The sequence below is a fragment of the Cervus elaphus genome, chromosome 22 (genome assembly GCF_910594005.1).
Source record: "Cervus elaphus chromosome 22, mCerEla1.1, whole genome shotgun sequence".
Taxonomy (NCBI): domain Eukaryota; kingdom Metazoa; phylum Chordata; class Mammalia; order Artiodactyla; family Cervidae; genus Cervus; species Cervus elaphus.
Window position 1 is genome coordinate 353,006 of NC_057836.1, and position 11,113 is coordinate 364,118.

The 11,113-nt window shown below is 64.4% G+C and overlaps 1 protein-coding gene across 1 annotated transcript; it reads right to left on the reverse strand.

Annotated features, from left to right (window-relative positions):
* Window positions 1-631: 631 nt before the first annotated feature.
* Window positions 632-10,603, reverse strand: MAPK8IP2 (mitogen-activated protein kinase 8 interacting protein 2). Its single transcript, XM_043881463.1, has 12 exons — window positions 10,310-10,603; window positions 9,310-9,415; window positions 7,716-7,997; window positions 7,489-7,582; window positions 6,189-7,403; window positions 5,814-5,889; window positions 5,514-5,686; window positions 5,323-5,432; window positions 4,471-4,575; window positions 4,284-4,354; window positions 1,669-1,767; window positions 632-1,333 (listed from the first exon to the last, which is right to left on the reverse strand). Exons 1-12 carry the CDS (start codon window positions 10,372-10,374, stop codon window positions 1,261-1,263), a joined length of 2,469 nt encoding a protein of 822 aa, XP_043737398.1. The 5' UTR covers window positions 10,375-10,603; the 3' UTR covers window positions 632-1,260.
* Window positions 10,604-11,113: the final 510 nt, after the last annotated feature.

An 11,113-nucleotide genomic window follows, 5' to 3' on the forward strand; every position in this document is an offset into this window, starting at 1 on the left:
CCCTTAATTGGAGTAGAGGCGCACGGTTTCTACAGACGGGTGTCTTTGACTTTCACATGTGACTCTATCTCCCTGGCCCTCCTCCTTCCATCCCCTGCACCTGTGGTCTTCCTTGTGCTGCTCTTGTCCTGGGGTTGGGGGGGGGGCAGGCCCACCCGGGAAGGCACTGAACACCACGCTGACCTCAGCGCCTGAGAGCGGGTGCTCCCAGAGCCAGAAGCAATGGAAGCCCTTTCCCCAGGAGGCAGAGCATGTGACAAAGAGTCACCTCTTGCCTTCTGGCTCTGTGTGGAGAATTTTTAAAACACCAGTCTTAAGACATAAGCAGAGTGACACCTGCTCCGTGTCACACACGCATTCACAAGCATGCGGGCACACTCATGAGCCTGCACACACTCCCAGCCTGGCACTCCAGCGCAGGCGGAAAGCACACGCATCTCATGACCTTCTCTCGGGCCTCAGCTTCCTCACTGACCGAGTGAGTGGAGGTGGAGGGCAGCCGCCACGCGCCGCACCGGGAGCCCAGCGGGGCTTCAGACGGCAGTTCCTGCACCCTGGCACCTCGCCCCCCGCCCCCGTGGGCTGGTCCCCAGCCCCATATCTGCTTCCCTCACCCCAGAAATAGCCAGGGTCACACCAAGCAGAGAGTTTATTGAGGTGCTGGACTGCAGGGAGCGTTTGCAGCGGCAAAGCAGATGCTGGTGTGGCTGGGGCCCGGGCCAGGGCCCCCTCCTCCTAGCAGCGTCTGGGTCTCGGGGTGAGCATCAGGGGCGACTCCTAGTCCCCACCAAGGCCCTCCTGGGGAACCCCTCCCTGTGTCCCCCGAGCGCCAAGTGGGGCAGTGTGGGGGCCCTCTCTTTGTCCCCATGATGAGGACAGGACGATCCCTTGATATTCACTATAAAAATTAAAACTCCTTTATAAATCACGGGGGACGAGCAAGAGGGGTCACCTGGCAGCTTCCTCCCCACGCCCCTCCCAGTTCTGGCCCCACAGTGAAGAGCAGAGGGTGAGTTCGAAGCACAGAGGAGCAGAGACAGACGGGGGGGGGGGGGGATGCGGGCAGCCCCGGGCGGCAGGGGGACGCGAGGGGGTCAGAGGCGCAGGGCCCCCCCGGACAAGGACGCCCGATCCCACACGGCCCCGCAGCCCCCCAGGCGTCAGGCCCCACGGGCCCCCAGTGCAGTCCTTGCCGAAGCTGAGGCGGCCTCCCAAGGCGGCCCCAGCCCTGGCTGCTCCCAGCGCAGGAGAGCGGGGCGGCTACTCCAGGTAGATGTCCTCTGTGGGGCAGGCGTACTCCAGGTGCTGCTGGTAGTACTCCAGGAAGGCGCGGCTTCGGGGGGAGAGTGTCCTCAGGCCTGCGGCCACGCTCCCCACACCTGGGCCCACCACACTGCCCCAGCTTCACCCCTCAGCCTCCTGGCCCAGACCTGGCTTCAATGCAGCCTTCCCGTACCCCCACGGGATGCTGCTTCCACACTCAGGACCACCCCCCACCCCCACGCCCCTCGACACCCTCCACTATCATCTGACCCTCCCCCATCCTGCCCCCATGCCCCCCAAACCTCATCCCCACCCTCCCCCAGCTGCGCACCCCAGGGCACCAGGTCAGCACGCCGCCCCAGTCCGGCCATCGTGTGCACTGGCCCACCCTCCAGACCCACTTACCCCACACTCTGGGCCACGGGCCTCATCGACTCCTGGGAGACAAAGACGTGGCAGGCAAAGCGGCTCAGCAGTGGATGTTTGGTGATGAAGCCAAAATAGCTGCGGGGGGGCGGGCAGCGAGCACACAGGGACATCAGGGCATGGCGCCCCAGCCCCGGGGGTCAGAGCGCGGGGGGGCGGGCAGCGCTGGGGAGTGTGGGGGTCACATGACTTCAAGAATCAGGCCCCTTTTGGGTCTCTGTCCAGCAGCTCAGGGCTGGGCACCCGTGAGGAGTTACTGATCTTTGTTAATCTGTCCACAAGGGCATCCAGCTGCATCTTCCTCCTCCAGAGCCAGTGCCCGGAGCCTGCCCCCAGGCCGCAGGGCAAGGCAGTCCCTTCTGGCTCTGCTGGGCGTCCCGGTGGCCTCTCCCCATTCTTCCCCTGACACTCGGAGCCTGCCTGGCTCCACCTCCAGTCCTGCACACCCACAGTATTTTTCAGGCTCCGATGTGGGCTTGACATGGGCCCTGATGTGCAAAAGCATTTTCCTGAAGGAGAAGCTTATACCCCAGCTCCGTGGCCCCAGCCCTGTTCCCTGTGTGGCTTTCCTGAACCTGCCCTTCTTCTTAGCAAGACATTAATAAAAATTATTGTCCAGAAGGAAGACCTGTCCGAGTCCTGCAGCAGGAGGGACCCTCACCCAGCTTCGGTCTGTCCAGTCCACCCCAGGGGGTCAGGGTTTGGGGGCTCCACCAGATGGGAATCCACAGGACGGCACCATCACCACAGCACGCACATGTTGACCACAAACACGTCACGGCCTTGTCTCAAGTGTCACGTTCCAATGACTGCATTCAGAGCAAGTGCCAGGCACCCTCCTAAGCAAGCTCTTTAATAACTGGCAAGCCTGCAGTGCCCTGGGCGCGCTCTCTGCCACCTGTGATCTCAATTACCACTCACTCCCACCTTGTCCAGACCCCGGGCACCCAGCAGAGGCTGACCCCACCCCTGCTTCCCCTGAGCTGCCTGGCACCGTCTCCCTGTGCCTCCTCCCTGAGGGGCCTGGGTTGGGTTCTGGAGCAGCAAATTTCGGGAAGCTCTGGGCCGGGACAGCAGCTGCTCGGTCCCCTCCCGGCCGCCGAACCTCACAGCTGCATGTGGCCAGAGTCTGGCCTGGAGGCCTGAGCCTGTGGCGCCCTGCCTCCCTCTGTTGTCCTTCTCTCATGAGTGCCACACTTGAGGCCACTGTCCACGTGGCTGCCGTGCACTCCAGTCCTCTTGGTACAGTCCACCCCGCAGCCTGGTCTGAGCCCTGGCCCCCTACCCAGATCTCCAGCCCATCAAACCATCTCCCTCTCAATGGAGAAGTGGCCAAACGAGGCTCTGCCCTGCTGAGGGTGGAAACTGTCGCCCAGCCCTCAGGCAGAGCACCCCCAGTCCCACCACAAGCGTGTAAACGGCGCACACCCGGCCTCCGCTGCAGCAACAGAGTGTGCTGCTCACGCTCGGCCTCCCTTGAGGACCTGTGGCCTCAAATACCACCGGCGCCTCCGTGTCCCTGCTGGGCTCCATGTGCCTTGAGGGTCAGCCCCCATCGCCTCATCTGGGGCACACAGCACTGTGCCACGCGGTGTGCCTCACTGGCACCGCGTGCAGAGTCCAGCTGGGCAGGATGGCCGGCCTCCACCCGCCAGTACACGCTGCTCGCTCATTCCCACCTCCTCCCTCTCTGCCTGGCCATCTCGTCTGCCTCATGTCCAAAGTTATCTGCCTGCTCCAAAACATCCCTGCCCCGAAGTCTGTCTTCCACACTACAGACCCCCAGTAACAACAGACACCGCAACCTCACCACGTCTGCAACTGAAGGCTGCACGGCCGGCCTGTCGGGCCCGTTCACGCCATGCCCCTTCTTCTCTTGGTGTGTGGGTTACCAACCGCTCAATGCCCAGATCACCCCTGATTCTCCCTCCAGATTGGCCTCTACATCCAATCAACTCAGTCCTGGCTGCCCCACCTCTCGGACACTGCCCGGACACGGCACCCAGAGGCCCCCGCGCCTCCTGGCTCTGGCCAGCAGCACTTGGGTCCTTCCACTTGCACAGTAGGCAGAGCCAGCTGGTCAGCCTGACAGCATCACCCACAGCCCCACTGCCAATGGGATTAACTACAAGCTCCTTGGCACAGTCAGAAGGGCACAGTCACTCTGTGTCCCTCCAGCCTCATCTGGCTCCCCTAAAGACCCCCTGGTGCCTCTCACCCACGGCCCTGGCTCAGCTGGCTCCATGCCAAGAAGACCCACCCTGTCACCCACTTGTCTTTCAAGGTTTATAGAGTGGTCTTCGATTGCCCCCCAAGTCCCAGGAGAATTCAGCCACGTCTCTGCTCACTGGAGCCCCAGAGAGATGTCCACCAGATCCCCACAGGTGCTTCAAGTACTTACTTGTCTGTGTGTGTGTCTCCCCACCCAGACCAGATGGGAGCCTGTCTGACCCATGTCTCCTGAGCCCAGAACAGAGTGGGTGCCATGTGGGGGCTCACCTCATGGAGCCACGTGGGTGGGGCTGCTGGACAGTGGGGCTGCGTGTGGGCGGCCCTCGGGTTTGCGGGGCCCACAGGGAGGGGCAGTCTCTTACCAGCTGTTGCGGGGGTGGCAGCCGCAGAACGAGATGTTCTTCATCTGGAAGAAGTGGCTGCAGTGCTGGAACTAGGAGAGACGGCAGAAGAGCGCCAAGCTGACAGAGGCGGCCCAGCCTGCCAGACACACCTCGTCCAATCCACCTGCTCCGCCCTTCCCAGCCTCCTCGGGGCCCACACCCCCACCTCAGGTCCTCCGCTGAGGCTCAGCTTGACACCCCGGAGAGAGATCTCAAGGTCACAAGAGGCAGGAGGACGCAGGTGGACGGTCAGTTTTCGGGCCGTGGCAATCTGCAGAGTCAAGAAGAAGGTCTCAGGGGCCTACAAGCATCAACTTCCCTCCTGGGGGAATATTCTCGATTAGGTCTGAAGAGCCCTGGCCCTGATTCGGGAAGATGTGAGCACGGTCTTGGCCGCTCCTTGGTCTCAGGATGGCCTGCCCCATCTTCTTCCCGGCCCTTTCCAAGACTACAGCCCCGGGCTCCTCACCACCCGTCCCGTGAGAGGACGGGGGCAGGGCTGCCCTGCCCCTGCTGCTCTCCAGCTCCATCTCAGGACCAGCAGACAGGCAGGCCCTCCTGAGTGTCCACCGAGGGAATAATGAGCAAGCAAATTGTATTCTTGGTGGCTCAGATGGTAAAGAATCCGCCTGCAGTGCAGAAGACCTGGGTTCTATCCCTGGATCAGGTAGATCCCCTGGAGAAGGAAATGGCAACCCACTCCAGTATTCTTGCCTGGAGAATTACATGGGCAGAGGAGTCAGACGGGCTACAGTCCATGGGGTCACAAAGAGTCGGATACAATTGAGCAACTATCAAATGAGACCCCAAAGAGGGCTCTGAGAGAGCTGGTCTTGATTTCCAGACACAACTAGGATGGGCTGCGGGGGGAGGTCAGTGGGATGGTGCCGGGAAACAGCCACTGCGCTGCCCTCAGCCTGTCTGCCAGGCCCCTCCGTCAGCGCTGGGGGTCCCAGGCTCGAGGCCTCCGAGGGCTGAGCCAGCCTGCAGGGCTCCCCCCACCCCCAACCTGACTGACCTTCTGCATGGCTGCACACAGGATGCCATTGCCCTGGTGACAAGGCACCTCCACGGAGCCCAGGAACTGGACGTCAAAGCGCTCCACCCAGCAGGGACCCCGCTTGCTCCCTAAAGGGTCACAAGGGGCCTGGGTTAGGTGAGCAAGAGAGGGTCTGGGTGACAAAATGCCCCTTAGGGAAGGGGCCTCACCCAGCAGGTCCTTGGCAGGCCCGGGCACCGCGTGGGCATAGAAGGCGGGGAAGACCCCGCGCTCGCCCGTGCGCATGTTGAAGCCACGGAACCAAAAGTCATCCTCCTCAGCTTCCACCAGCACCGGGTCGTCCACGTCCAGCTCCAGCTCATCGGGATGGCGGGGAATGAACCTGAGGTCGGGTCAGAGGTGGGAGGTCACTAGGGCAGGGGCAGGAGGGCAGGACTGTGTCCACCAGGGTCCCGGAGGGTCTGAGACTCGGGTGGAGGGTCAGCGCCAGCAAGGGGGGGCGGCTGTACCTGAAAACAGCCCTGTGCGTTTGCTCTCTCTCCTCCCCATTGACCAGGCACGAAAAGAGGCCGAAAGACTCGGTGCCTGAGAGACGGAAACAGAGAGGAAGACTTGGGAGTTGCTGGAAGCCCGACTGCAGCCCCCTCCCCGTGGCCCGCTGGTGCGTCTGGGGCTGGAGACAGAGCAGCCTCCCCTCACCACTCCCCGCCCCTGGGGGAGCCCGGGAAAGCCCCCACCCAGGTGCTGGGTAAGAGGGCAGTGCCCAGCGCTGACCACCCGCAGACCCTCAGGCTGTCCTGGCCCTTGGGGATTGATCTACGTGCGGCAGGCGGAGTAGCCAGCCTGCTCCCCTGGAACCACCCCCTTCCCCCCTTCTCACTCACTGGAAGATCGAGAGGTGCTGTTGACAAACACGTTGAGAAACTTCTTGGAGAAGGTGAGGTCCGGGCTGTCTGGGGAGGCGTCCCCGGGGCCCTGATCACGGCCCAGCAGCACGGCTCCCGCCTCCTCCTCGCTGGCCTCGCCGCTGTCCTCCTCGCTGTCCTCACCCAGGCCGGCGCAGCGCCGCAGGCTCACCAGCTCCAACTGCGTGTGCTCGTCCACCACCAGCGTGTACTTGACCGCGTCGTACACCAGTGAGGCGTCCAGCGCCGCGGGGCCCGCTCCCCGGCCCCCGGGGGGCGCCGCCTTGGCCTCAGCTTCATCCTCTTCTTCTTCGTCCTCGTCCTCTTCCTCATCCGAGCAGGCGGCGGAGCAGGCGCGGCCCGGGCGGGCGGGGCGACCCGGGGCGGCCCACAGCGGGGTGATGGTGTCGCGCGTGGGGTTGCTGAGGAAAAGGCAGGGCCCGGGCTGCGCGGGGCCGGGCCGAGGGGCGGGGGGCGCGGGCGGCGGTGGCCCACACAGCGTCTCCATGTCCACCAGCTCCACGCCGCCCGGCGCCGGCACCGCTGCCCCCGGGGCCTCGCCGGGGGGCGAAGCAGGCTCCCCGGCAGGGCGCGGCGAGGGGGACAGGCACTGGCCGGGGCAGCGGATGGGCGAGGAACCCTCGGAGATCATGCGGCTCACGAGGTTGCTGAGCAGCCAGGGCGAGTCGGCGTCCTCGCTGAGGTCCGGCTCCGACTCGGACCCGGACTCGTACTCGCTGTTGGTGTCCTCAGGGCCCACCGGCAGGAAGGCGGGGCGGCGCGGGGGCTCGCGCTCCGGCTCGGGCTCCGGCTCGGGCTCCGAGGCCGGTGACGAGGCCTCCTCGATGGAATTGGTGAGGTGCGAGGAGCGGCCGCTGCTGCTGCTGCCGTCGTCGCTGCTCCGCTCCAGCTCGGTCTCCGAGATGGACGAGATCATGCGCCCCAGGCGCGCGCCCCCCACGTCCTCGTAGTCGGAGCCCGGGGACGACAGGTCCTGGCTGCCGCGCCGGCCCCCGTGGCCTCCGCTGGAGCCGCTGCCCAGGTCAGCCTCGATACCCGGATCCGAGGAGGGGGAGGCCCCACCGGGCACCAGGGGCCCTGCGGGTTGGTTTCCTTCGGAGTCGCAGCCTGGGCGCACGGGTGGCTGCGCCCCGCAGGGGCCCGTGTCGGTGGGCGGGAGGGGGGCGGGCGGCTCTGCAGGGCAGAGGCTCAGGTCAGCCCCCCCTGCCCTCCCCCGCCTCCTGTGCCGCTCCCCCACCCCCACCGCGGCCCTGCTCACCTCGGACAGGCTCCTGTGCTGCTGGGCCCAGCGCTGTTTCCTGCCTGCAGGCCGGAGGCCCAGGAGCAAACCCTCCATTGTTGTTCAGCGAGTCCTGGGGTGGGGGAGGGGCGGGGGGAGAGCGGAGCTGAGCGCCCCGTCCTCGGGAGCAGGAGGGGGCAGGTGGCTGTGGGCACCAGAGCCCCCCACGCCGGGAAACAGGGGGAGCTCTGGGCCTGGGAGCTCACCTGGGCTCCCAGCGTTGTCAGGTGGAGTGTGGTGGGCCGATGCTTGTGAGGTTCCTCTAGGGAAGGGGAAGGGATCAGGGGCTCCTGGGCGGGGGTCTCTGAGCCAGGGCCTCCTCCCTCCTTGCCCTCCCCCTCTCCTTCCTCCTCTTCCTCCTCGTCCTCATCCTCGTCCTCCTCTTCGTCCTCCTCTTCATTGTCATCAATCATCTCGAACTCCTGGAAGTCATCCTGGAAGGAGCAGATGGGGTGCGGCTGCTCCGAACGCCCCAGGGCAAGGCTGTCCTGCAGGAAGAAGGACAAGGCAGAGCTGGGCCGCAGCGGGACAGAGACCTGGGGTGCCAGGTGCCAGGAAAGGTGAAAGCGGGAAGCCACAAGTCAAGGGAGGAAACCTCCCTCCAGACCACTCTGCTTTCCACCAACAGAGCAGTTTTTGGTTTTTGCTTTATTTAAAATCAGCTTAAGATGAGGACCTTAGTAAATAAGAACCCAAACTCCTAAGTCTTGGTGACAGATTCTCAAAGTGGCTCCAACCCACCTGCCAGCCTTATCCCACCCTCAAACCCCATCACATTTAACACCACTACTTTTTCCTTCAAAGCATTTTAACACAACTCATAATTACAGGAGAGTTTGCATCTGTCTCCCCAGCAAGCTGCAAGCCCCACCAGGACAGGGCCATGTCCATATTGTACACTGGGGTACCCCGACTCCCACCAAGAACAGGACCTGGCCCACATAGAAGCTCAGTAAATATGAAATGAATGCGTGAAGCAAAGAGCACCAGCACCAGGCTTCACCAAACCTGCACCAGCCTCAGGACCTGCGGCCCACTACATCCCTCGCCAGCAATGCCTCTGCGCCAGCCCCTCTGGTACAGCGCCCTCATCTGCCAGCTCCTGCTAGTCTTCCCTAAGGGCATGGCCGTGTGTTTCCACTGGAAAATCTCCCTAATGGCCTCAGTCCTGGATGGGTACCCCTCATCGCACCATGTGTCCCCTCACTGGAATCCAGATGCTGAGACTCAGGCAGCCATTGTCTCTCACCTGTCTTCCTCCCCTACTAGGTTATAAACTCCCAAGGGCAAGAGCCACACCTGTCCTGCTGTCTTCCCAGGCACCTGGAAGCCTCTAGCACTTGCCACATGGGAGTTGTTCAGAAATGTTCTTGAATGAAAACAAAAACGTGAAGAGACAGGGAGGAGGAGATGGGGGGAGGGGAACTTCAGGGGAGGAGACAGGAGGCTAAGATAGGCTAGAGAGGTGGGGACAGGGCTGAGAAGGAGATGAGATGGCAGCTGGAAGGGGGTAGATCTGAGGCCAGAGGCCCCAGAGCAGAGGCACATCTTCCCTCCCCCAGTCCAGCCCATGGAGGAGGCCAGGCAGGGACTGCTGGGGAAGGTCCTCAGTGGGCCGCTCTTAGGCAAAGAGGTGTCAGGTATCAAAGGGCCCACAAGTCTAGAGGCTGAGAGAGCACCCCCCCCCCCCCAGAGGATGCTGTCTCAAGGCTGAGCTAAGACCCGCCCAAGAGACTGCTGAGCAGAAGCTAAGCGAGGCTCTCCTGTGAGAGGGCTCTCTGCCTCCAGCCCTCTCCCCACCTTCTCGCAGTGGTCCGAGTCATAGCTGAGGCCCAGACCGCAGTCATCAGTGATCTCAGACAGATCTTCATCGTCAAATTCCTCCAGGCTTATGTCCTGTGGAGGCCTGGAGAGGAGAGCAAGGACAGGGCTCCTGAGAGAGCTGTCAGTCCTGGACTCCCTGCCTGAGAACTGGTCCTAAGGAGGGGCCAAGGGAGGCCCCCACCCCAGCTCCTGGGCCCCACGATCACAGAGCCCCCAACTCCCACGCCCGCATCCTGCCATTATCCTGAAGCTTAAGCCCTGCTCTCCAGGGTATGTCCCCCACAATCGGAGCCACCACCGGCCCAGAGGAAGCACTCGCCCCCAGCCCTCCTCCCAGTCGCTCCAGGCCCCTCTGGGTCACAGCTTCAGCCTCGGGGGAGTCAGGCTGAGCCGCGAAGGGGGAGGGGGGCTGAAGCTGCAGCAGCCGGAGGAGGGGGAGGGGTCGAGCCTGCTCCGGGGCGGAATTCAGCCCCTCGGTCCGCTCTTCCAGCCCGAGACCGGCCTACATCCCAAGGTCCAGCCCTCTCCCCACCCTAGTCCCTTCCCCCAGGCTCCCCCTGCAGACCAGGCCAGGCCTCCACCACAGAGGCCCAGCAAGGCCAAAAGGACACTGCCAGGCACAGAGTGTGCTCAGCACCCCGCCAGGCAGGCCGCCCCTCAGGCTCGGCCCACGACCTCCGCCTCCGGAGGAGGTGTTCAGGTTGGCTGCAGCACCGGATCCCGGGAGGAACCTGGGATGGGGGTGGGGGGCGGTCATTGGGGCTGGAGGAGGGTCGTAAGGGGAGGACAAAGTGGAGAGACCTGGAACCAGGGGTGGGGGATGGGGAGCAAGTGGGCCTCGGGACCAGAGAGGGTCTGGGGCTGTGGCCCCCAAAGGCGGCGGGGGTGGGGTGGCAGGGTCGGGCCGGCGGAGTCTGGGGACGGGGTCGCAAGGAGAGCGGTGGGCAGGGAAGGGCCCGGGCGCCCGAGTGCGTACCTGCAGCCTGGCGGCGACAGCGAGTGAAAGGTGGAAAGAGAAAACATCTCCGCCCGATCCGCCATCTTCTCCGGGGAAAGGCCTGCCGACCGCGGCGGGGGAGGGGTGCCCGGAGCGCCAGCCCCGCGCGCCCTCCGTCGCTCCCGCCCGCCCGTCCTCAGCCCGCCCCCGGTCACCTCGCGACACGCCCTGCGACACCCCGCCGCCAGCACACCTCGACGCCAGGACACCGCGGCAGCGCGAGCCGGGGGCGGGGGACCAGGAGCAGGGCGGGCCGGGGGAGGGGAGGAGGGCGGGCCGGGGGAGGGCGGAGGGGACGGCGGGGAAGCTGGTTGGAGGAGGCGAGATGGTTTGACTGAGGCTCGGGTTGGAGAGGCGTGTGTGTGGCTTGGTTCTTTGGGGTGGGGGCAGGTGGGAAGCAGATTGGTGGGGATGGGGCATCAATTCGCGTGGTGAGAGCTTCAGCGAGGAACTGGCGATGGGAACGTCGATTTGCAGACCCCTGGTTAGCTGGTGTGGGGGCCGGAGGAACGGGGCCTCGTGGAGGGGTGGGTGCGGCCCCGGGAGCTGCGCTGACTCGCAGGATATCAGAGCAGAAGCCTGGGGTTCCCAAGCCCGGATCCGAGTGGTTCAGACTGAGAGTGTGGGCTGTGCGCGAACGGGGCTGGAGGAGCTATCCACGTCTGGGTGCTGACCAGAGCTGGTCGGAGCTGTCCCACAAGGGGTGCTGATTGGCCCACGGAGATGTCTCCCTAAAACGTGCGGACTGGGGCTGCAGGAGCTGTTTCCCCGCCGAGTGCTGAT